This window comes from Sycon ciliatum, chromosome 5 (assembly GCF_964019385.1).
Source record: "Sycon ciliatum chromosome 5, ocSycCili1.1, whole genome shotgun sequence".
In the NCBI taxonomy this organism is placed as follows: Eukaryota; Metazoa; Porifera; class Calcarea; order Leucosolenida; family Sycettidae; genus Sycon; species Sycon ciliatum.
Window position 1 is genome coordinate 418525 of NC_088647.1, and position 22354 is coordinate 440878.

The window sequence follows — 22354 nt, forward strand, 5'->3', positions numbered from 1 at the left end:
CACTCCAGCGTCCAAGTCAAAGTCTGGCTGATACTGTCTGTGCATGCGCATGGAGTCTGTACGACAGGACTAGGGTAGTGGGTGGTGTCAGTGGTGATCCAAGTGACGGTGTTTCAGCGTGGCGTAAATCATGCATCCTGATTTCTGCATTTTACAAGTGTCTCCGGATCCCTCGCGGCTCGGCCTCGCGTGCGTAGACTCTATTATACATGTACTGAGTCTGTGAATGTCATCTTTATTCACCACATGTGCACACCACACACGGCAGATCTACATGACATTGTTGTAGAACTACAAGACTTGGTACAAGTATGTGGCCACTTGGCCGAGAAAACCCATTGCCGATTTTGGCATCAGTCATCACGAGTATTTCGGCTTGTGTCACACTCACCTAGTGCATGCAAGTGTCCGAGCTCCGAACAGGGTGGACACTTGTGATCGTTGTCTCGCAGACTACTCTGAATCTCCACCGAGTACCGAGTTGTGGAGGTACTGTGAACTGAAAGTCCTCTTCTGACCGGTCTTTGATTCAACCTCGTCTCCAATCCTGACTCTGTTGCCAGTGGTTGGCAGTTTATGCGCTGCCAGAAAACCAGAATATCCATCCAACTGATCCGGTCTTGACGCAATGACTGCCTCTAGCGTTCAAACTCAGCAGAATGGAAGCTCTGCTACAGCGCACGTAGCTGGACGCACCGTACTGCACGACGGTGACGATCATGAGGATAGCGATGACGAGAAAGACTCCACCGAGACGAGAGCTGCTCGCAAGAAGATGTCGAGCCTGTCGCGATTTTTCATCAGCGCAGCAGTATTTCACGGTTAGTCCAGAGTACCAACCAATTATGTTCAGTCACCGTGTCTGTTTTTACAAACATTGAGCCAGCGAATGAAATACTCCAAAATAGTTTTAGCCTTCAGGTCGTTATGCGTACACGTTCAGTTACGCGCACCCAGGCCAGATAGATAACCATTTCCACGTCCGCATCGCGTTCGTATGGAACTGGTAGATGTTTGACTTGCAACCACCATCAGTTTTGCTGTTACGAAGTCGTGTACTCGTGTAGTAGTAGTAGTGGTACATTTTTGGTACATGAACACCCACCAGGAGGTAGCCCTGTCTGGGGTCCAATGTGGACATGCATGGGAGTGATGATTACAATGTACTACCACACACAATCAATGTGGTCTTGGTGCAATCTGCACAATATCACTGTCAGATCGATTGGTGGACGGTGTTGAGGAAATACATGTAACTGCTGCTGTCGTGCCGACCAAATCTGTCAGGACACCCAATCAGCAGTATCTGTCTTAGAAAATTACATGCAGCCCTTGGTCACTTGGTCACTTCAGGTGAAAACATGATGCTGGGTTACAGCCTACAGGGGGCAAGGTAAGGGTGGAGTGAAAATCTCTGGTCGGCGAGCATCCCACAAGTGGCATATTGCGTACGACTGAAATAGGAGGTATGACACATTTATGACTTCGGTATTTAGAAATGTTTAGTACTGGGTGTGAACTTGCAGAGACTATAAATGATTATGCCTACAACATGGGAGAGGCTGCACGTCTGTATAACAAAGGCTGTGCGTGTGTGTGTGTGTGTGTGTGCACGGAGAGGAATTTTCAAAAAAACTGGTGTCGTGTAGACAGATGTGTACAGTACGTCATCGCTCCTCGATGTGTTAACTTAACCATCATGAGTACGGGGTGGTACATAATTATTAGCACCATCAGTAGCCTAGCATCATGACTTCTTGTGTCTTGGTCAACGCAGTGGCAGCAGATGCGCAATCAGAGTTTGCCTGTTGCATAGATGTCCATATTTCGGTGTTGTGAAGATTTAAAGGGGAAGTTAAGGCAAAAATTAAAATTTCACCAGTTGTAGTCTTCGGGGTGCTGAGTCGAATGGTCGTGGTCCGAGGAAGCTGAGACGCTCCCTTCCTACTTGAATCCCAATCGAACTCGCGCACTTCCACCGAAACTGGGTGACTGCGCCCTACTAGATGGGGATTTGTATGCAAAATGTCACTAAAAGCGCCATTTCGTTCTTATAAAAGCACGGATGACCGCGATTGGCCCGTATGTTGTAGTCTTTTGGACGCTGAGTCGACTGGTTTTGGTCCGAAAAGGCTGCGATGCAGCGTTCCTCCTTTATTCCCAATCGAACATGGTTGAAGAAGTGGTCACGTGGTCCTGGGTGTCCAAATCACCTGGTCACCACGCCAGCAGGTGACAACTTTCACACCAAGGTTCAACTCGAGTTCAACTCGAGTGACAGGACTGCACCCAAAAAAGGTCAAACAGGCTAGTAAGTTGTACCCTGCAGGCACGGTGACCAGGTGACTGGTGTACGCAGGAGCACGTGACCGCTTCTTCAACCATGTTCGATTGGGAATAAAGGAGGAACGCTGCATCGCAGCCTTTTCGGACCAAAACCAGTCGACTCAGCGTCCAAAAGACTACAACATATGGGCCAATCGCGGTCATCCGTGCTTTTATAAGAACTAAATGGCGCTTTTAGTGACATTTTGCATACAAATCCCCATCTAGTAGGGCGCAGTCACCCAGTTTCGGTGGAAGTGCGCGAGTTCGATTGGGATTCAAGTAGGAAGGGAGCGTCTCAGCTTCCTCGGACCACGACCATTCGACTCAGCACCCCGAAGACTACAACTGGTGAAATTTTAATTTTTGCCTTAACTTCCCCTTTAAGATAATTATGGTACATGTAGTCTATACAAATAACAAGACTTGGTCGGAAACGAAATTGTATCTGTTATGTTCTACGAGATTTAGCCACCATACATTGCGCTGGAGTATAATAAAGATGATCTCCAGCCACTAACCACTATAGGCCAGTAGTTCTCTTTTCTATCGTAGCTCAACATGCATAGCCTGTATCTTTTGAAACAGGCCTGTTTTCGGACTGGGCTCGTACTCGTCAGCTTGTTCGTACCTGTGCTGCAATTAGGTAAATTCTGAAGTAAACATGGACACAATGTCAGGATTTAGAAGTAAAGTGATGGCAGTAGTGCCTAGCGGTGATGGCAGTAGTGGTGATGGCAGTTGTTGTTTAAGGCTCGTGTGACTTTGTGCTATGCTGCCTTGGCAACACATGTACATGGTATGTTGTGCAAAGGCTCTGTGCCGTGCCTTGGGGACACACCGTGTGTATGTTACTTATGCAGCATGATACCCTGGGCATAACCAGTGCAGGAGGCCTATAATGCTATCATGGTCTGTACATGACGTATGGCTAGTACTTACTGGTAAGTATTAGTAAGTAGGACAGTGTGAGACTATGCAAGTAGGACTAGTACTTGGGACAAGGATTAGAGCAGGTCTGTGAGACTGTGATCCCATCCCAGAGGACTGATGGGAGTGTTCTCCTGTACCTGCACCCTCACTGAGGTATGGCCGGCTACTCTTGAGGGAGTTGGTAATATGCAGAGGATATCCAAGACACGTAATGGGTGAGGAATGCGGACACATGGTGTTGTGTTTAGGTAAGGTATACTGTACTGGCATTGTGGCATCTACTGTAGTATGTTTCCACTGACTGGCAGAAGACAAGGAGAAGACGCAAAATACCGTATATTCTCTATTATAAGCACAGGTCTCCATTACTAGCACAGTCTCTAATACTAGCACACTGTGAGCACCTTTTGAAACATTATAAGCACAGTCTCTATTATTAGCACGGTCTTGGTGGAAATCAATGCTGCATGCATGATATCTAGCATGTATTTCTTCTTGCTCTGTATGGAGTTATTGGTTGAAAAAATATAAGCACGGTCACCAATATAAGCGCGGTCTCCAATATAAGCACGGGGTAGAGGGGTGTTGAAAAAATATAAGCACAGCGCTTATAATAGAGAATATACGTATGTAGTTTTTAAGTATGGCTACAACACCACCATTTGGGAGACAGTGTGAGTTATGTGTGTCCCGTGTGTGTGTGTGTGTGTGTGTGTGTTTGTGTGTGTGTGTGTGTGTGTGTGTTTGTGTGTGTGTGTGTGTGTTGGGGGGGGGGGGAGTGCAGATAATAAGCCCCACTTCACAATCATCCACTCCAATGATGTCCACTTCTAACAGGACATCTGCAGCATAATCATCATGAGTACAATGTTATGTAGTTGTTGGTTGAGATTCAGCTACCTATAATGGTACATGACTCAGTGATGTGTTGATGGAGTGGTTGGTGCACTAAGACCAGTAATTACACACAGTAATTAAGTTTATAAAGGCTGATTATTTTCTTCTCATGGCCGTGTTTGGTAGCTGGAAGTACAGTAACATACATATCTGTGACTACTAGAGACAGTGCAAGTCTACAGCTTAGGATCTACATGGCTGTAATTAGGAAAAGAGTGTATTAGAGTGTATTAAAGGCCACTGTATTACCCCCCCCCCCACAGAGAGAAAAAAATACTCTCTTTTACTTCAGTGCGGTGGATGTCAGGTAGATTTGGGGAACGTGAAATTTAATTTGCTGCTGGATAGGGGGGTCAGGTAGATTTGGGGAACGTGAAATTTAATTTGCTGCTGGATAGGGTTCCGTTGGAGAAATGACTGTCTTATTGAAAAATGTGACTGCAAAGTCTGCATTATGACAATACAATGTACTAGTCTGCAGTATACTAGTAGTGTAGAGCAATGCTGTCATACTGTGACATGCAGTACTGGTCATACTGTACTGGTCATAGCTGTCATACCTGTGTGGATCATCCCATTGATGCCAACACTTGCACACTGCACACAGTGACCTGTGACCCTGTGCTATTTCCTGCTCTGTTGATCGGGTCTAAGTGCCTCTCACCGGTTGAGTGTGTCATTGTGGTCCTGTCATTTCATGACGGTACTGAGGCCTGAGCTGAGGTGGATGCCTGTAAACCATGTACATGTACTATGATGTAGTGGAGGATAGAGGCTTTAGAGGATGGTAGACTGGAGTGTCTCATAGGGTTCATGGTAGAATAGTGTCTCTTGGTCATACTATAGGGTGGATGGTACCAGTACCATGGGGTGGATGGTAGACTGCAGTGTGTCATAGGGTGGATGGTAGACTGCAGTGTGTCATAGGGTGGCTGGTATTACCATGGGGTGGTTGGTAGACTGCAATGTGTCATAGGGTGGATGGTAGACTGCAGTGTGTCATAGGGTGGCTGGTATTACCATGGGATGGTTGGTAGACTGGAATGTGTCATAGGGTGGCTGGCACCATGGGGTGGATCGTAGACTGCAGTGTGTCATAGGGTGGATGGTAGACTGCAGTGTGTCATAGGGTGGCTGGTATTACCATGGGGTGGTTGGTAGACTGCAGTGTGTCATAGGGTGGCTGGCACCATGGGGTGGATGGTAGACTGCAGTGTGTCATGCCATGGATGGTACTGTAGAGTCTTGGGAAATATTCTACCCAAGAGCCAGACTGAGCTATGAACTGAAGTAACTTGTTCTGTGCCAGCAAGTGTCACTGTGATGTATGTTGGGACTGTCCCCACATCATGCTGAACACAGCACTGTAGTCAAAGCCTCATAACGTAGTGTGGTGCTCCTGCCCCGCCCCCCTGCCCCCTCCTCCTACCCCACCTGCCCCTGCCCCCTCATCCTACCCCCTCCTGCCCCTCCTCCCTTCAAGTTTTGGCTGCACCCTTACACACCATAGATTGGGATGGTAAAACTTTCTAAATCACAGTGACCAACTTCGCTGCAATCCATGATTGCACTTACCAACACCCTATGCCTACTAATGTAGCATGTAGCATGTACATCATCAGATGTAGGCAGTAAAGACTAGACTATTACACAGTACTGTGATGGTACATTGCCAACACTGCAACAGTTGACGGTAAAACCTGACAATAGACACAGCTACACTGTGATCTGCATAGTGTACATACTCCATGTCACTACGGTGTAGTGCCGCAGTGATACAGATTTACACACAGTGACATGGTGAACTATGCACAAACTAACCCAACGGTGGCAACCATCCCTGCTACAACCTGCGGCCTACAAACCTGACTAACGTGGTAGGGTCATATATTGAATCTTTGACTCTAACTTTGCATGTGTGTTTTGGTGTGTGTTGGTGTTGGTGTGTGTTGGTGTATGTGTGTGTGTGTGTGTGCGTGCGTGGGTGGGCGGGTGTATGTGTATGTGTATGTGTGTGCCGGTATTGATGTGTGTATGTGGATGTATGAACAACGTCTTGCTTTTGTGAATGCTTACTTGCCTACAGCTTGTGCAGTAGTAGCATTTCAAAGTGCTATCCTTGGTCTAGGTGATTTCTCAGCAGATTGTGAAGGGGTGAGTATGACAGTGGAACTGACAATGATTATCTACTTGTAGCACAATCAGGTCATGGTATTCACGGTAATGTTCCAGTACATTGATTCATGTGTGTGTGTGTGTGTGTGTGTGTGTGTGTGTGTGTGTGTGTGTGTGTGTGTGTGTGTGTGTGTGTGTGTGTGTGTATGTGTGTGTGTATGTGTGTGCGTGTGTATGTGTGTGTGTGTGTGTGTATGTGTGTGTGTGTGTGTGTGTGTATGTGTGTGTGTGTGTGTGTATGTGTGTGTGTGTGCGCATGTGCATGTGCATGTATGGCTAGGCCTGCATGCAATGCACAGCTGTGTATGTGCTATGCTGGTTTGGAGTTATGCCGCAGTTGCTCATACTACCACTACTACTACTACTGTATGTGTGTATGTGTGTATGTGTGTCTGATGATGATGATGATGCCTGTGTATGTGTATGTGTGTATGTACGTGTGTGTGTGTGTACACTATAATTGTTCTGCAGGGTCTTGGTTTTGACCGCAAGATCTATGCTATACTGTTCATATCAGCCATGGTCTACGTCATTGTCCTGGTTGTATGGGCGGTAAGAACTCTTCTTTAGAATGGATTCCTATCGTTTACAAACCAAGTAATTAGTTTCCTTATTCCTTTCGCACCCATGTCACTGTGCCCCCCCCCCCACACACCTATAGAAACACATCACGACTACCAGCATCACTGAAGCGTGTTTCATGAGTCATCATAGGTCACTTCAAGTGCATTCACGGTGAAGTGAGATTGTGAAATGTTACACTGAGTGTATGCTGTGTACCAACCAATATCCGTATTTGTGTCACGGACGGTGTGCGTGTGTGTTTGTTTGTTTGTGTATGTGCATGTACGTGTGTGCGCATGTGTGTGTGTGTGTATGTGTGTGTGTGTGTGTGTGTGTGTGTGTGTGTGTGTATGTGTGTGTGTGTGTGTGTGTGTGTGTGTGTGTGTGTGTGTGTGTGTGTCTGTTTGCCTATTGCAGCTGTACAGTGAGAATATTGTTGAAATCTACGCATTCTGTGTAATACAGCTTCTGTCCATTTCATACAGCTGTACACAAGGTATGTACTGTATCTCTCGACTTTACTGATAGCTGCGTGTAAGGTATACAGGGGCCAGTGGCCAATTGTGATGGCTAGAAATTCATCACTGTACATTAGCATTAGCACTAGACCCGCCGGAACCAGTCCGGTTGTGGACCCGCCGTATCACGCACCAGTCATGATGAAAGGCTATGGCATGGCCGCAACAATCAAAAACTGCTTCCGCCGCTCCTGGTTATGGATACACGTACAGTCGGACCTCGCTTATCCGGTCATCTTTTATCCGAATCCCTCGCCATCCGGAAGAAAATTGTTGGTTACCGATTTACAGCATATGTCATGCATACATACAGAATGTGTGTTCGATTATCCGGTTCCCTCGCCTATCCGGAGGTCTGACTGTACTTGGAAGTAGTTCCCAGGACAGCTGGAAGCAGGTGTTGAGTGGTCCGACCATACCATCATCTTTCATACTTTGTGCATGATATGGCGGTACCCATGATCTCCTCAGCAGTTAACACGTGTTGTCGGCTAACAGTTTGATTCCGGTAATGACCTGACCAACCGGATGGGTTCCGGCGAGTTTAGTTCACTATCACTGGCTTTCAGTTGGCTAGCTAATCCTGTACATGGGTGAGGGCACTGCACAAGACCTCCTTTTCATTCATGATGTACATGTGCAGTGTCTTGTCCATACACAATCCAGGCTGACCTGGACTTGGTGTTCAACACTGTCTCTTACATAGCCTGCAGTCACTGAGTATGGAGTTTACCTTGTCTTACATAGCCTGCAGTCACTGAGTATGGAGTTTACCTTGTCTTACATAGCCTGCAGTCACTGAGTATGGAGTTTACCTTGTCTTACATAGCCTGCAGTCACTGAGTATGGAGTTTACCTTGTCTTACATAGCCTGCAGTCACTGAGTATGGAGTTTACCTTGTCTTACATAGCCTGCAGTCACTGAGTATGGAGTTTACTGGCTTGTCTTACATAGCCTGCAGTCACTGAGTATGGAGTTTACCTTGTCTTACATAGCCTGCAGTCACTGAGTATGGAGTTTACCTTGTCTTACATAGCCTGCAGTCACTGAGTATGGAGTTTACCTTGTCTTACATAGCCTGCAGTCACTGAGTATGGAGTTTACCTTGTCTTACATAGCCTGCAGTCACTGAGTATGGAGTTTACCTTGTTTTACATAGCCTGCAGTCACTGAGTATGGAGTTTACTGGCTTGTCTTACCGGCCGACATGTATGTTTATCATCAAAGCATGGAGTCCATGCAGTTCGTAATTTGCCAGCCATGTGCAGTGCTGCCAAGTCCTTCTATATTTTATATCCGAACACACACCTTTGTCCAATAAATGGTCCAAAAAGTGCCTTTCCGGTTTCCGGTTTCTACAGAGAGCCATGTACAGTACATCATGAGGAAAATATTATTACGTACTGAGTGACAGTGGGTGTCTGGAACAGATGTTTGCTTTTAGATTGTTTGGTGGCGCTGCATATGGTACAGCCTTGAGCTGGTCCCACACCACACACACACACATACACACACACACACATACACACACACACACACACACACACACACGCCATACACACACACACACACACACACACACACACACACACACACACACACACACACACACACACACACATACACACACACGCACACACCACACACACACACGCCATACACACACACACACACACACACACACACACACACACACACACACACACACACACACACACACGCACACACCACACACACACACACACGCCATGCACATTATACATATACATACACCTGTCAGGTCTTACCATCATTGCTTGTCAAGTGTTGCATGTGTGTTGTGCCGTCTTTGTATTGTGTGTTGTGTGCTCTTCTTCTTGCTTTCTGCAGTATTCCAATTCTTCACATCACGATCTGAATTCAAAAACAGACAACCAAACAGTGTAAAACTAGAAAACTATGACCCACCAATCATATTGGCTGTATCTAATGTAAGTACCGGGGTCTATGTGTGTGCGTGCATGTGTGTGTGGTGGTGGTGGTGGTGGTGGTGGTGGGGGTAAGCCTCAGTGTATGTGTCGGCAGGGGAGAGTGGCACTGGCTGTTATGTAGCTGAGTCACTGCCTTCATTGTTCCAGCATATCATATTCAACCACCCCGGGCTCTACGCCAATGCTAACCTTAGCCCTTGACAACTGTAACAAGTACAGTACCTGGCATTGCTGCTTCTGGGGATGTGAACTGTCCATGCCTTGTGTTCTGGACACTGTGTTGATATTTGACAGTCGTGCACAATCACGTACGCATGCCTTGCGCATGCAATCCCAGCAAGAGATTACTGGAGCAGATGCTGATCTTGATATAGAACAAGATATCAGACTGCGGATTACAAGTTACTTGACCCTCTTTGAATGGTTATACGGGCAGATCAGTGTAGATCAGTGTAGATCAGTGTAGATCAGTGTAGAGCCGTGTAGATCAGTGTAGATCCGTGTAGATCCGTGTAGATCCGAGTAGATCCGAGTAGATCCGAGTAGATCCGAGTAGATCCGAGTAGATCCGAGTAGATCCGAGTAGATCCGAGTAGATCCGAGTAGATCCGAGTAGATCCGAGTAGATCCGAGTAGATCCGAGTAGATCCGAGTAGATCCGAGTAGATCCGAGTAGATCCGAGTAGATCCGAGTAGATCCGAGTAGATCCGAGTAGATCCGAGTAGATCCGAGTAGATCCGAGTAGATCCGAGTAGATCCGAGTAGATCCGAGTAGATCCGAGTAGATCCGAGTAGATCCGAGTAGATCCGAGTAGATCCGAGTAGATCCGAGTAGATCCGAGTAGATCCGAGTAGATCCGAGTAGATCCGAGTAGATCCGAGTAGATCCGAGTAGATCCGAGTAGATCCGAGTAGATCCGAGTAGATCCGAGTAGATCCGAGTAGATCCGAGTAGATCCGAGTAGATCCGAGTAGATCCGAGTAGATCCGAGTAGATCCGAGTAGATCCGAGTAGATCCGAGTAGATCCGAGTAGATCCGAGTAGATCCGAGTAGATCCGAGTAGATCCGAGTAGATCCGAGTAGATCCGAGTAGATCCGAGTAGATCCGAGTAGATCCGAGTAGATCCGAGTAGATCCGAGTAGATCCGAGTAGATCCGAGTAGATCCGAGTAGATCCGAGTAGATCCGAGTAGATCCGAGTAGATCCGAGTAGATCCGAGTAGATCCGAGTAGATCCGAGTAGATCCGAGTAGATCCGAGTAGATCCGAGTAGATCCGAGTAGATCCGAGTAGATCCGAGTAGATCCGAGTAGATCCGAGTAGATCCGAGTAGATCCGAGTAGATCCGAGTAGATCCGAGTAGATCCGAGTAGATCCGAGTAGATCCGAGTAGATCCGAGTAGATCCGAGTAGATCCGAGTAGATCCGAGTAGATCCGAGTAGATCCGAGTAGATCCGAGTAGATCCGAGTAGATCCGAGTAGATCCGAGTAGATCCGAGTAGATCCGAGTAGATCCGAGTAGATCCGAGTAGATCCGAGTAGATCCGAGTAGATCCGAGTAGATCCGAGTAGATCCGAGTAGATCCGAGTAGATCCGAGTAGATCCGAGTAGATCCGAGTAGATCCGAGTAGATCCGAGTAGATCCGAGTAGATCCGAGTAGATCCGAGTAGATCCGAGTAGATCCGAGTAGATCCGAGTAGATCCGAGTAGATCCGAGTAGATCCGAGTAGATCCGAGTAGATCCGAGTAGATCCGAGTAGATCCGAGTAGATCCGAGTAGATCTGTCACGTCCCAGAATAAGACAACTGCTGCCTGATAGTCCTGTGATAGCAGGATCTACCTACAGTGCGTTTTTTTATAATAGACTCTGAAAACCTTGAGAACGTACTCAAGGACACTTTTGAGAAAATGTCATGCGAGTTGCGTCACGAAAATCTGCGCGCGAAATTCGAAAAACCAGGTGTGACTCGTGGCATTTCGCCATCTTGTTCAGAGTGTCATTCGAGCTCCTTGCCTCGTGGCCGGAGGAATCATTTTTGTTGCTGACTGCTCTGTGGCCCTATTTTGCTTTTTCTCGAGTGTCTTTTCGTTCGTGGCAACTTGTTCTCTCGACATGCCACATAATTATAACAAAACGCGAACGGGCCATGGTACATGGTGGTGTCTGTTTTACAATTTTTTGCGAAGACGAGGAGAACAATGGCTGGGCATCGAATTGGTCCCAAGTATTCCATTCGTCATGCTGCTGTTGCGTCAGCATTTCCACCATGAACAGATGTACCAGGGATGCTGACGGCGAAAATCAGCGTGCTGCGTTGGCCTTGTCTGTCTCCAGTGATGAAGGCAACGAGAGTGACAATCCCCGATGTGAGACTCGTGCCATGAAACCACTCAACCCTGACGGATTTGCTTTGGACTGTATAAGAAGTAATTTACGGATTCTATGCTGCGAAGGAGGACCCAACACTAGACAAAGTTCCTGCTCGCTGCAGAGAAACCATCGACGATTTTCCAGACATGAGCAAAACTAGCTCTTGGATAATGTTGCGTTCCATGGGATTCCAGTGTGGCAAGACCAGAGGTATCACACAAATAATGATGGAACAGCACAGGATTGTGTCATGGCGGCATCGCTACCTGTGAGACATACCTGGATGAGACGTGGGTCAATGCGCGTCACACAGTTACTAGGAGGTGGTACGACAATGGTGACAGGAGTATACCAAGCAACCAAATGAAGCACCATCAGGTAAAGGCAAGCGCTTTATTGTTCTGCATACTGGTGGACGGGACAGATTCGTGAAAAACTGCGCCGATGTGTTCGTGACTGGAGACCGACGAGGCCAACGATGATATACGTCGTCGGCTGTCCGAGCACATCTGTTCACTGTGTAATACTGTCGTCACAAGTGCAACACAAAACACGGAATTATTGGGGCCGTTTCGTTCCTCGCTGGTTGTAATCGAACTATGACTTTCTCTTGTATGACTCTGTCTTGTGTAGTTGACATTACTTCTTACCTCTTGTTGCCTGTCATGTGATTCATGTGCGTGATTCATCCGGTGGATGCGGCTTTCTTGTACGCATGCATGTATGCTGTGCAGCTGTTTGCGCTTGCTGTGGTACGCATGCATGCTCCAGTTCCTTTCGGAGACACGCTGCTCTTTTTACAGGAGTTCTGGTGTGTTCCGATGGCGATGGTTTTGTGAACAAAGTTCTCTCTCTTGTTGTACTGTCGTATGTATTAGCACAAACAATAACCTTCCAGTTAGTATAATTACTTGTCCAGACCTGTGTGGTGTTTTGGCCGTGGTATGCCTGAGACCGGTTGTGGGGGTAATTTTCTAGCAGCGTGGTGCCGAAACCCGGGAATTGTTTGTGCGTAGACGTCAGTTTTAGTGTATGCCTCGTCGTCGTCGTACGGGACAGAGAGCGAGACAAGGAGAGGTTGAGGCCTTGCCTGTATCGGACAGTGAAGCAGTTGGCGTTGCTTCTGAACCTGAAGCCATGTCTGGCCTGAAGCTGGACGGCTTGATGAAGTCCTTCGGTGGGAAGGCAGGTGACAGCTTTGATGACTTTTGGTTGAAGTACTCTGTGCTGTCGGAGGTGAATGGTTGGGACACGGCTGATAAGCGCATGCAGAGACTGCCTCTGTTTTTGGAAGGAGATGCGCTGCTCGTGTTTAGTAGAATGGAGGCTGCGGATAAGAAGGACGAGGATAAGGTGTCCGCTTTGCTGCAAAAGTCGTTCGGCGTGACAGGAAGTGATGCGTACGAAAAATTTACGTCCCGCCGGTTCCTTTCTGATGAAAGTCCTGACGCGTACGTGTCTGATTTGCAGCGGCTGCTGGCTGCATCAGGTCACAAGCTGACAGGTGATGACGATTCTGTCGTTATTGAGCAGCTGCTGGCTGGTCTCCCTTTTGATTTTGCCAAGGAGATCCGCCTGTCAAGTGCTGGGAAAGACTTACGTGTGTCCGACTGTGTGGAGAAGTTGAGAGCACTGCGCAAGATTGTGTCAGCAAGGCCAGGTATTGCTGGTGCAGTGGTGTCTGGCCCTTCCGGTGGGAAGAAGTCCCATATTGTCTGTCATAAGTGTGGTGAACCTGGGCATATACGGAAACATTGCCCGGAAGGACGTGGCGGTGGCTACGGCGGTGGTGGCGGCGGTGGCTACGGCGGTGGCGGCGGCGGATATGGTGGTGGCCAGCAGAAGTCATCAGGGCCACGAAATGTTACATGTTTCTTCTGTGAGCAACCGGGTCATTATCAACAGGACTGTGAGCTCAAAAAGCAATGGCTCCGAGACCAGAAGAGAGGCAAAGGCGTGGCCGGAGCGGCTGTGGAGATCGCCGATCCATGTCTCCTAGCTACGGTAACCACCACGCGACCTGGTTTGCCTCGTGTGTTTGTAGACGTGGCTGTACCTGACAGGGATGTGTGGAGGCGCGTGCAAGCCATCATCGATACTGGCTCCTGTCGCACGCTCATTAGCGAAGCACTTGTTGACAGTTTGGGTGTCCCTGTTACTGAGAGTCTGGGCAAAGGAATTGTTGCCTTGGACGGAGAGCAGCTGACTACACGTGGCGTGGTGGAACTGCAGTACAAGCGTGATGATGGTCCTGTGTCAATTCCTGAGTCAACTATGTCCGCTGTTGTGCTTCCTGACCTGAACGTTGTGTCGGCTGACGTGCTGATCGGCTCAGACTTCGTGACAATGTGTGGGGGTCTGCATATGGAATACGATGACGGAAGGCTAGCTGGTGTGGTGATCGGCCCGGCCCAGGAGAAGTCGGGTAAACGCGCACCTGACGTTGTCGGAGCTGTACCTACACCGACTAAGCTCCCTCGGCATGTGCAAGTCACAGAGGACGCCGACACAGGCAATGTCGTGCTTACCACCAGTGATGGCACGGTGTGCTGGAACGCTGAAGAGCGACACTGGGAGATATCGTGGAAGTGGTCAAGCAAAAATGAGCCTGAGGGTTTCATTGGCTCCGGTGTGGCTCAGTATTCGCGGAGCGGTCTGTCGGAATCGCAAGAGAATACCTTCTGTGATGAAGTAGACGGATGGATTGAGAAGGGGTGGCTCGTACCTCATGATCCAGCGGTCCACGGAGAACCGGCTGCAGTACTTCCCCTGCTAGCAGTCAAACAAGAGCACAAGTTGACGACGCCTGTGAGACCGTGTTTGGACTACACTGCTTTGAACAAAGAGCTGGTATCCAACCCTGGTGCTGAAGCACCTGCGTGCCAAGAGAAGCTGCGGCAGTGGCGCGGTGCAGGAGATCCCGATTCATATGCTCTGATTGATATACGGAAGGCATATTTGCAAGTCCGTGTGTGCCCTGACCTATGGCGCTACCAGGTGGTGAAGTGGAAAGGTCAGACGTATGTCCTAACAAGAATGGGCTTTGGTCTGTCAGTAGCACCTAAGCTGATGGATTTGATTGTTCGGTACTCAACTCGCCAGTTTCCGGCTGTCGACAACTATATCGACGATCTATATGTACCCAAGGAGCAGACGGATGCCGTCGTCAAGCAGCTGGCAGAGTATGGACTCCCGACAAAGCCGGCGGAAGACCCGGCGACCGCGCGCGTTCTTGGCCTGCAGTTGAGCAAGGATGACAGCGGTGAGGTCAAGTGGGCTAGGCGAGATGGGCCCCGAACCGCGTTGCCGGACGTGTTGACACGTCGTGCAGTGTACAAGTGGTGTGGAGCATTGGTGGGCCACTACCCAGTTGCGAGCTGGCTTCGAGTGCACTGTAGCTGGTTGAAGCATCTAACTAGCCTTCTCGGCTTGAAGTATGACGATCCGTTGCCTGACCAGCTCAAGAGGTTTTGCATTGATTTAGCCCAGCGCCTCAGCAGCGATGACCCAGTCGGCGGTGTGTGGCAAGGTCCCGGAAGTGCAGAGGAACCATGCAAAGTCTGGTGCGATGCTTCTGATATCGCGTATGGCGCGGCGTTGGAGTTCAATGGCTGTATCATCGAGGATTGCAGTTGGCTGAGAAAGATGGACGACAAGCGCCACATCAACTTGTCTGAACTGGATGCAGCTGCTGAGGGACTCAACCTCGCAGTCCAGTGGGGTGCGCGGCGAATCCAGCTGATGACCGACTCCAAAACCGTTGCTAGTTGGATCCAACAGCTTCTGACCGACTCCAAGCGCGTGAAGACCAGTGGGTTGCATAGCGTGCTTATCCAACGTCGTCTGCAGGTTATCGAAGAGACCGTGGCACAATTGGGTCTGGAAGTGGAAGTCATCTGGGTTCCGACAGCTGACAACAAGGCCGACCGGCTAACTCGCGTTCCTCAGAAGTGGACGCACTATGCTAAGACCCTGCTGAAGGATGATGTAGCTGCCATGGCCCTGACGGTGATTGGACCTGTGACTTTGGAGCAAGTCAGTGTTGCGCAACAGCAGTGCGCTGATGTCCGTCAAGCCATTGCCCAAGTGGAGAAGGGAGAGCCTGTGACGGTGGAGTGTTTCAAGAAGATCGGCGGACAGCTACTGGTTGACAAAGGCATGTTGTACCGGAGTGTGAAGCTGCCTGTGGAAGGTGGCGTTGCTGTGCCAGTGATACCAGAGTCGCTACAAGGTCAGCTTGTCAGTGCTGTGCACGCCAACTCTGGTCATGCCAACTGGCAGACTATGCATGACATGCTGAGAGCTGAGTGCTATTTCCCGTCGATGTCGACAGCTTGCCAAGATTATGTGCGCCGATGCCAGGCCTGTGTCCGAGCAAGCACGAAGCGAGGTCCTGTTGGAGAGCCTGTTCGCCCGGACATCCCAGGAAAGCCTTGGAGTGAGATAGTCATTGACACCTTGGAGCTCGGTATCGATCGCTCAGGGCGGTATCACTGTGTGCTAGTCATTGTCGACGCTTTTACGAAGTGGGCAGATGCTATACCGCTACCTCGTCATGATGCCAAGTCAGTCGCTGAAGCTGTGACCAAGGTTTGCCTGCAGTTTGGCGCGCCTGAAGTCGTAAGGATGGATAACGGAACGGAGTTTGCGAATGCTGTTGTGAGTTCGCTGTTTCGCGTCTTTGGAACTAAGGTGCGCACTGGAGCAGCTTACCACCCGCAGTCACAGGGATCAGCAGAGCGGATGAACCGTACGCTCTTGACGATGATACGGAAGGTGCTTGACCGGTCATCTGATTGGAAGGACGACCTAGAAGTGCTGCTGTTTTACTACCGTACGCGGCCACACTCTGCCACCGGTATTAGCCCTATGGAAGCCATGTTTGGCTGGTTGCCACGTCATCTCATTGTGGAGAAGGATGCTGCAGCTGAGTCTCTAAGTGCGTGGGTAACCAAGCTTGCGAACAGGGCTAGCCAGATACGCGACTTGGTGGAAGAGGAGCTGTCACGGCCTGACGCATGCAGCCCCGAGGCCGAGAACCCGTACAGCCGTGGAGACCGTGTGATGATGCTACGCCCACAGCGCCAGCAGAAGAGGCTCCCGCCATACGAGGATGGATGGGTCGTCACTGAGACTGTGACCCCTGTCACCGTGAGAATTCAGAGAGATGCAGGAGGCTTGCTGCAAATGAAGACGGTCAACGTGTCACTTATCAAGCCTGATGTCTCGGACCCGACAGATGGTGTGAGTGCCGATGATACAACAGAAGACCAGCCAGTAGAGCCTGAGGAAGTAATGCGTCTTCGACCCCGTGATGGCCTGAATGCCCCGGCTAGGTTCCGCCAGTAATGCCAACTGGTGGGAACGTGTAATCGAACTATGACTTTCTCTTGTATGACTCTGTCTTGTGTAGTTGACATTACTTCTTACCTCTTGTTGCCTGTCATGTGATTCATGTGCGTGATTCATCCGGTGGATGCGGCTTTCTTGTACGCATGCATGTATGCTGTGCAGCTGTTTGCGCTTGCTGTGGTACGCATGCATGCTCCAGTTCCTTTCGGAGACACGCTGCTCTTTTTACAGGAGTTCTGGTGTGTTCCGATGGCGATAGTTTTGTGAACAAAGTTCTCTCTCTTGTTGTACTGTCGTATGTATTAGCACAAACAATAACCTTCCAGTTAGTATAATTACTTGTCCAGACCTGTGTGGTGTTTTGGCCGTGGTATGCCTGAGACCGGTTGTGGGGGTAATTTTCTAGCATGGTCTTCTACTATTCGCAGATGTTGAACCAGACACAATTGTGACCTATTTGCATTGTGTGTGTGTGTGTTTGTGTGTTTGTAAAACTGCTCATGCTTCCTTTTTGTTACGGTCTCTTTATGGGAGCTGTGTGAATTGCCTTTGTGATTTGTTGTGGTGTTTGAATTTTCACTGCATTCTTTCAGGGATCGAGGGAAGTTTCCTACACCCATGCTGGAATGTTTTGATTTATTGAGCTAATTGCAATACAGGATTTGAATTATTCAGTACAGTTTGCCACAATAAGTCGTGAAAAGCCACGACTCACTGGTTTCCTACAAAGGTTAGGAGAACTGCAGACAGCAGTGCACAACTGCACAGCCATGTGCATGTACATGTACATGTATGCGCTCTACAGTATACCAAAAAAGAAAAGAAAAAAAAAGAATCAAGATGAACTGTACTGGATTCGAACCCATGCCGGGCACCATGCAAGTGATGAGCTTTCCTGGCTAAAACTTCCGTTTTAAAAATCAAAATCCACTGAAAACCATTTAAAACTGGATTTCCAGCCGAAACCCGGCCGAATATCTAACTTTGACAATTATTATTATTCCGACTCCCAAACTTAATTTTCTTTGATCCAAGACCCACACAAACGCAGCTGTGAAGAAAAAATTTCAAATTTGGAATGAGAACAAACTAAAAAATCAAAATCGACAATGGTCTGTTATAAAAAAACGCACTGTAGTGAGTAGCTCTGTGCTGAGCTGTCACGCCCTTTTGGTACAATGTGGTTTGGCCAGTGTCTTGTCCCACGTGCTTAGCATGTAGGTTGAGCGACACGCGCTTTCCCACGTAGGTGACATGCCTTCTTGGCATGACACGTTATGGGATCCAAGGCCGGAACCTGGTCAGGTAGGTTCTCGCGTTGTACGTTTCCTAGAAGTTCTTCACTTCCTGGAAATGTGACTCCAGGCTTTGTGCAAAACCACGTCACTACGACGTTCTACAGGTTTCCACGATGCCTCGGTGCTTCGTGCAAAGAGCCAAGACTGATTATGACATTGTATAACAAGAGCTAAGTGCAAGACAGGAGACGTGTGCAAGAACCAAAACCGTCACCGCGCAAGAGGTCAGAGTATCACGCAAGCAAGACCAAGAATGCAGCAGAACTAACTTACCATAAGAAGCCGCTGAACTATGGCACGTTGGGTGAGCGGGCTCCCCAACGTGACCCTCATATACTCACATTGTACTCTGACGTGGGTGAGCGGGCTCCCCACGTCCCAATTTGGTATTTCTTCTCTCGATGTCTTTCTTTCTCTTTCTTCTCGAATGATCACCGTACGTATATTCTGCATTTCTGCTGACTGGCTGCGCACATTCCGGTTTGACTTGTTCTGCTATTTCCTGGAATTACCTCGCAACGATCACGCCATATACCTCTGAAGCACCCTATAAAAGAAGCTCTCATTCTCTCTTTTACTTCAGTTTTAGTCTAGTCTAGTCTAGTCTAGTCTAGCAGTCGAGACTCGGTCTCAGCTCTCTGTCTTCGTTTACTTTGAGCTCGGATTTGATACTACTCACAACGTAAAACTAACAGTCTTTGTCTGTTGATCGTGTGGGGTTGAACTTGGACCAAGCCAGCTATATTGGTTGGCCCCTGGGTTGTGTTGGGCTTGTCGTGAGGCCACACGTCTATATTCAGTCGCCGCTCGTAGTGATTCGGGGTCCGGTCACTCTGAGCCGGGGACGCGACATTTGGTGCTGTGACCAGGATGGTCTAAGTTCTCCTCACTCCGTAACTGCAACGACGCGATGTCCACAGCAGTCTTTCGTGAACAACCTCGTCTCTGATGGCAGGTTCTTGGCGATAGACGTGGCAGAGCAACAGCAGTGTTGGACGCTCCAACTTGGTACGAAGAAAACTCCGAGTGCGTTTCTCTTTCGCATCCAGCACTGGCTTTCGTTCCGGATCTCGTGTTCCTGTAGCGCTGCAGTGCGAGTTCGTAGTGCACGACGAGCTTGCTTTGCTGCGGACTACATGGCGGACACCAAGGTGCGAAATTTATTGCCAGTTGCACGATCGATCGAGGAGTTGTTTGCATTCAGGCAGTTTTCAAGTACGAGTGCAGTGCGCGTTGTTCAGCTTCAGATATGGAAGGGTGCGTGAACCCGTGTACCATGTGTACGCACATGAGCCGTAAACAGGGCTTGGGTCCTCTTTACGGAGCGTTGTGAAAGTAGTCACTACGACTGGATCACGGAGTAGTGCAGTGTAGTTTTCAAGTTTCGACAAGAAAACGCCACTGTTCGGACATGGTGTTTGTTGAGACCGCTTGAAGCTCTTGAAGCTTGACAAGTCGTCTCTTCAACGATGAGGCCTTACTGACATTCGAACTCAGTTTGTTCTCAGTCGCGAGTGCTGTTTGAAGACCCGGTTGTTTCATGGCTGAAACGATGGGAGGATGCAGACCACGTCGTTGGTTGTGGACGAATGCAATCTCGTTCTGTGTGTCGATGCACCAGACGAAGTTTTGTGTGACGCCCAGCTTTGGTGCTGGAGGACGCAGTTTTATCTGCGAATGTTCTTGATGATCATGTCAGTCGCGAGGATGGGAGTTCTGACCTTGTTGTCGATCTTCAGTCTCCAGACGTTCTGTTTGTGAAGAAAAAAAAGTTTGTGGAGAGGATGGCCGAACAGTACATGACCTACTAGTATGTGCTGGAGTGTATACTCGTTACTCGCCGCGGTCCTTGTCCTTGGTGAAAGTTGACCAGTTTCCTGAAGAAGGAACTGTATCCTGTGAAAGTGTGATGTTGATGGGTGCCTTTGCATCCTCAACAAATGACTGAACTGTGCACCGGTTCGGGTTGTGTACGGCTCAGAGGAGTCAGTTGGTCTCTGTGGATGAGGCGCCCGGATCGGTCAGTTGTAGCCAATTTCGGTTGGTGGTGATGAGCTTGCATAGTGAGTAACGGAGAAGGGGACGGTGGTGACCATACAGGCCAGGATGGGATTCCTGGGGCCGAAGAAGTATGGTCTGCGCTTCATATAGGACGAGGTCCTAGAACTGAAGTGGAAAGGCTGTGGTGGGAGAGGATGATTTGGATCTGGATCCCACGAGCACAGTGTTGGCTGATCAGGGGACGCCCTGTGTCGAGGAGCCTGGTAGGCGAGACTCATCTGGGGATGATGAGTTGTTGCGAGTGAGGTCCCAATTTGCTCGTTACCGGATGGATTTTACTACGAGCTCTTTACCGATCTGGTTTCACAACTGTGTAGCACCATCGGATTGAGTGAATGCTTTATGTGCCTGGCACCTGGCGAGGAATTGTATTTTCTCGTGAGCAGTCAGTGATATTGTTCAGTCGTATGAGCCCGATACGAGTGATATGCTGTATTAGGCTGATGACATGGTGTTCGCACCAAAACCTGTGGTGGATTGGACTTGCATCCTGCATCTCCAGTTGACTTACCTCTTGTATCCGTCGCGGAGCCTGGTGGATGACACTGGCAACGTCGCGGTATCTCACCGACTACCATATCGGTCGAGGATAGTCACGGGGACGTGATTCTTCAACGGCGGGGGAAATGTCACGTCCCAGAATAAGACAACTGCTGCCTGATAGTCCTGTGATAGCAGGATCTACCTAGTGAGTAGCTCTGTGCTGAGCTGTCACGCCCTTTTGGTACAATGTGGTTTGGCCAGTGTCTTGTCCCACGTGCTTAGCATGTAGGTTGAGCGACACGCGCTTTCCCACGTAGGTGACATGCCTTCTTGGCATGACACGTTATGGGATCCAAGGCCGGAACCTGGTCAGGTAGGTTCTCGCGTTGTACGTTTCCTAGAAGTTCTTCACTTCCTGGAAATGTGACTCCAGGCTTTGTGCAAAACCACGTCACTACGACGTTCTACAGGTTTCCACGATGCCTCGGTGCTTCGTGCAAAGAGCCAAGACTGATTATGACATTGTATAACAAGAGCTAAGTGCAAGACAGGAGACGTGTGCAAGAACCAAAACCGTCACCGCGCAAGAGGTCAGAGTATCACGCAAGCAAGACCAAGAATGCAGCAGAACTAACTTACCATAAGAAGCCGCTGAACTATGGCACGTTGGGTGAGCGGGCTCCCCAACGTGACCCTCATATACTCACATTGTACTCTGACGTGGGTGAGCGGGCTCCCCACGTCCCAATTTGGTATTTCTTCTCTCGATGTCTTTCTTTCTCTTTCTTCTCGAATGATCACCGTACGTATATTCTGCATTTCTGCTGACTGGCTGCGCACATTCCGGTTTGACTTGTTCTGCTATTTCCTGGAATTACCTCGCAACGATCACGCCATATACCTCTGAAGCACCCTATAAAAGAAGCTCTCATTCTCTCTTTTACTTCAGTTTTAGTCTAGTCTAGTCTAGTCTAGTCTAGCAGTCGAGACTCGGTCTCAGCTCTCTGTCTTCGTTTACTTTGAGCTCGGATTTGATACTACTCACAACGTAAAACTAACAGTCTTTGTCTGTTGATCGTGTGGGGTTGAACTTGGACCAAGCCAGCTATATTGGTTGGCCCCTGGGTTGTGTTGGGCTTGTCGTGAGGCCACACGTCTATATTCAGTCGCCGCTCGTAGTGATTCGGGGTCCGGTCACTCTGAGCCGGGGACGCGACAGATCCGAGTAGATCCGAGTAGATCCGAGTAGATCCGAGTAGATCCGAGTAGATCCGAGTAGATCCGAGTAGATCCGAGTAGATCCGAGTAGATCCGAGTAGATCCGAGTAGATCCGAGTAGATCCGAGTAGATCCGAGTAGATCCGAGTAGATCCGAGTAGATCCGAGTAGATCCGAGTAG

General features: G+C 49.0%; 1 protein-coding gene across 3 annotated transcripts in view; it reads left to right on the forward strand.

Moving 5' to 3' along the window:
• The first annotated feature begins 319 nt into the window (after window positions 1-319).
• Window positions 320-22354, forward strand: part of LOC135817076 (uncharacterized) — a 38255-nt gene continuing 16220 nt past the window's right edge. Inside the window, exons 1-5 of one of the 3 annotated variants that reach the window (XM_065330183.1) lie at window positions 320-821; window positions 6242-6309; window positions 6802-6882; window positions 7312-7390; window positions 9283-9383. In XM_065330183.1, the coding sequence (XP_065186255.1) occupies window positions 629-821; window positions 6242-6309; window positions 6802-6882; window positions 7312-7390; window positions 9283-9383 (522 nt within the window). In that variant the 5' untranslated portion in view covers window positions 320-628. The remainder of the gene's footprint in view (window positions 822-6241; window positions 6310-6801; window positions 6883-7311; window positions 7391-9282; window positions 9384-22354) is intronic. The other 2 variants (XM_065330182.1, XM_065330184.1) reach the window with 2 other exon arrangements.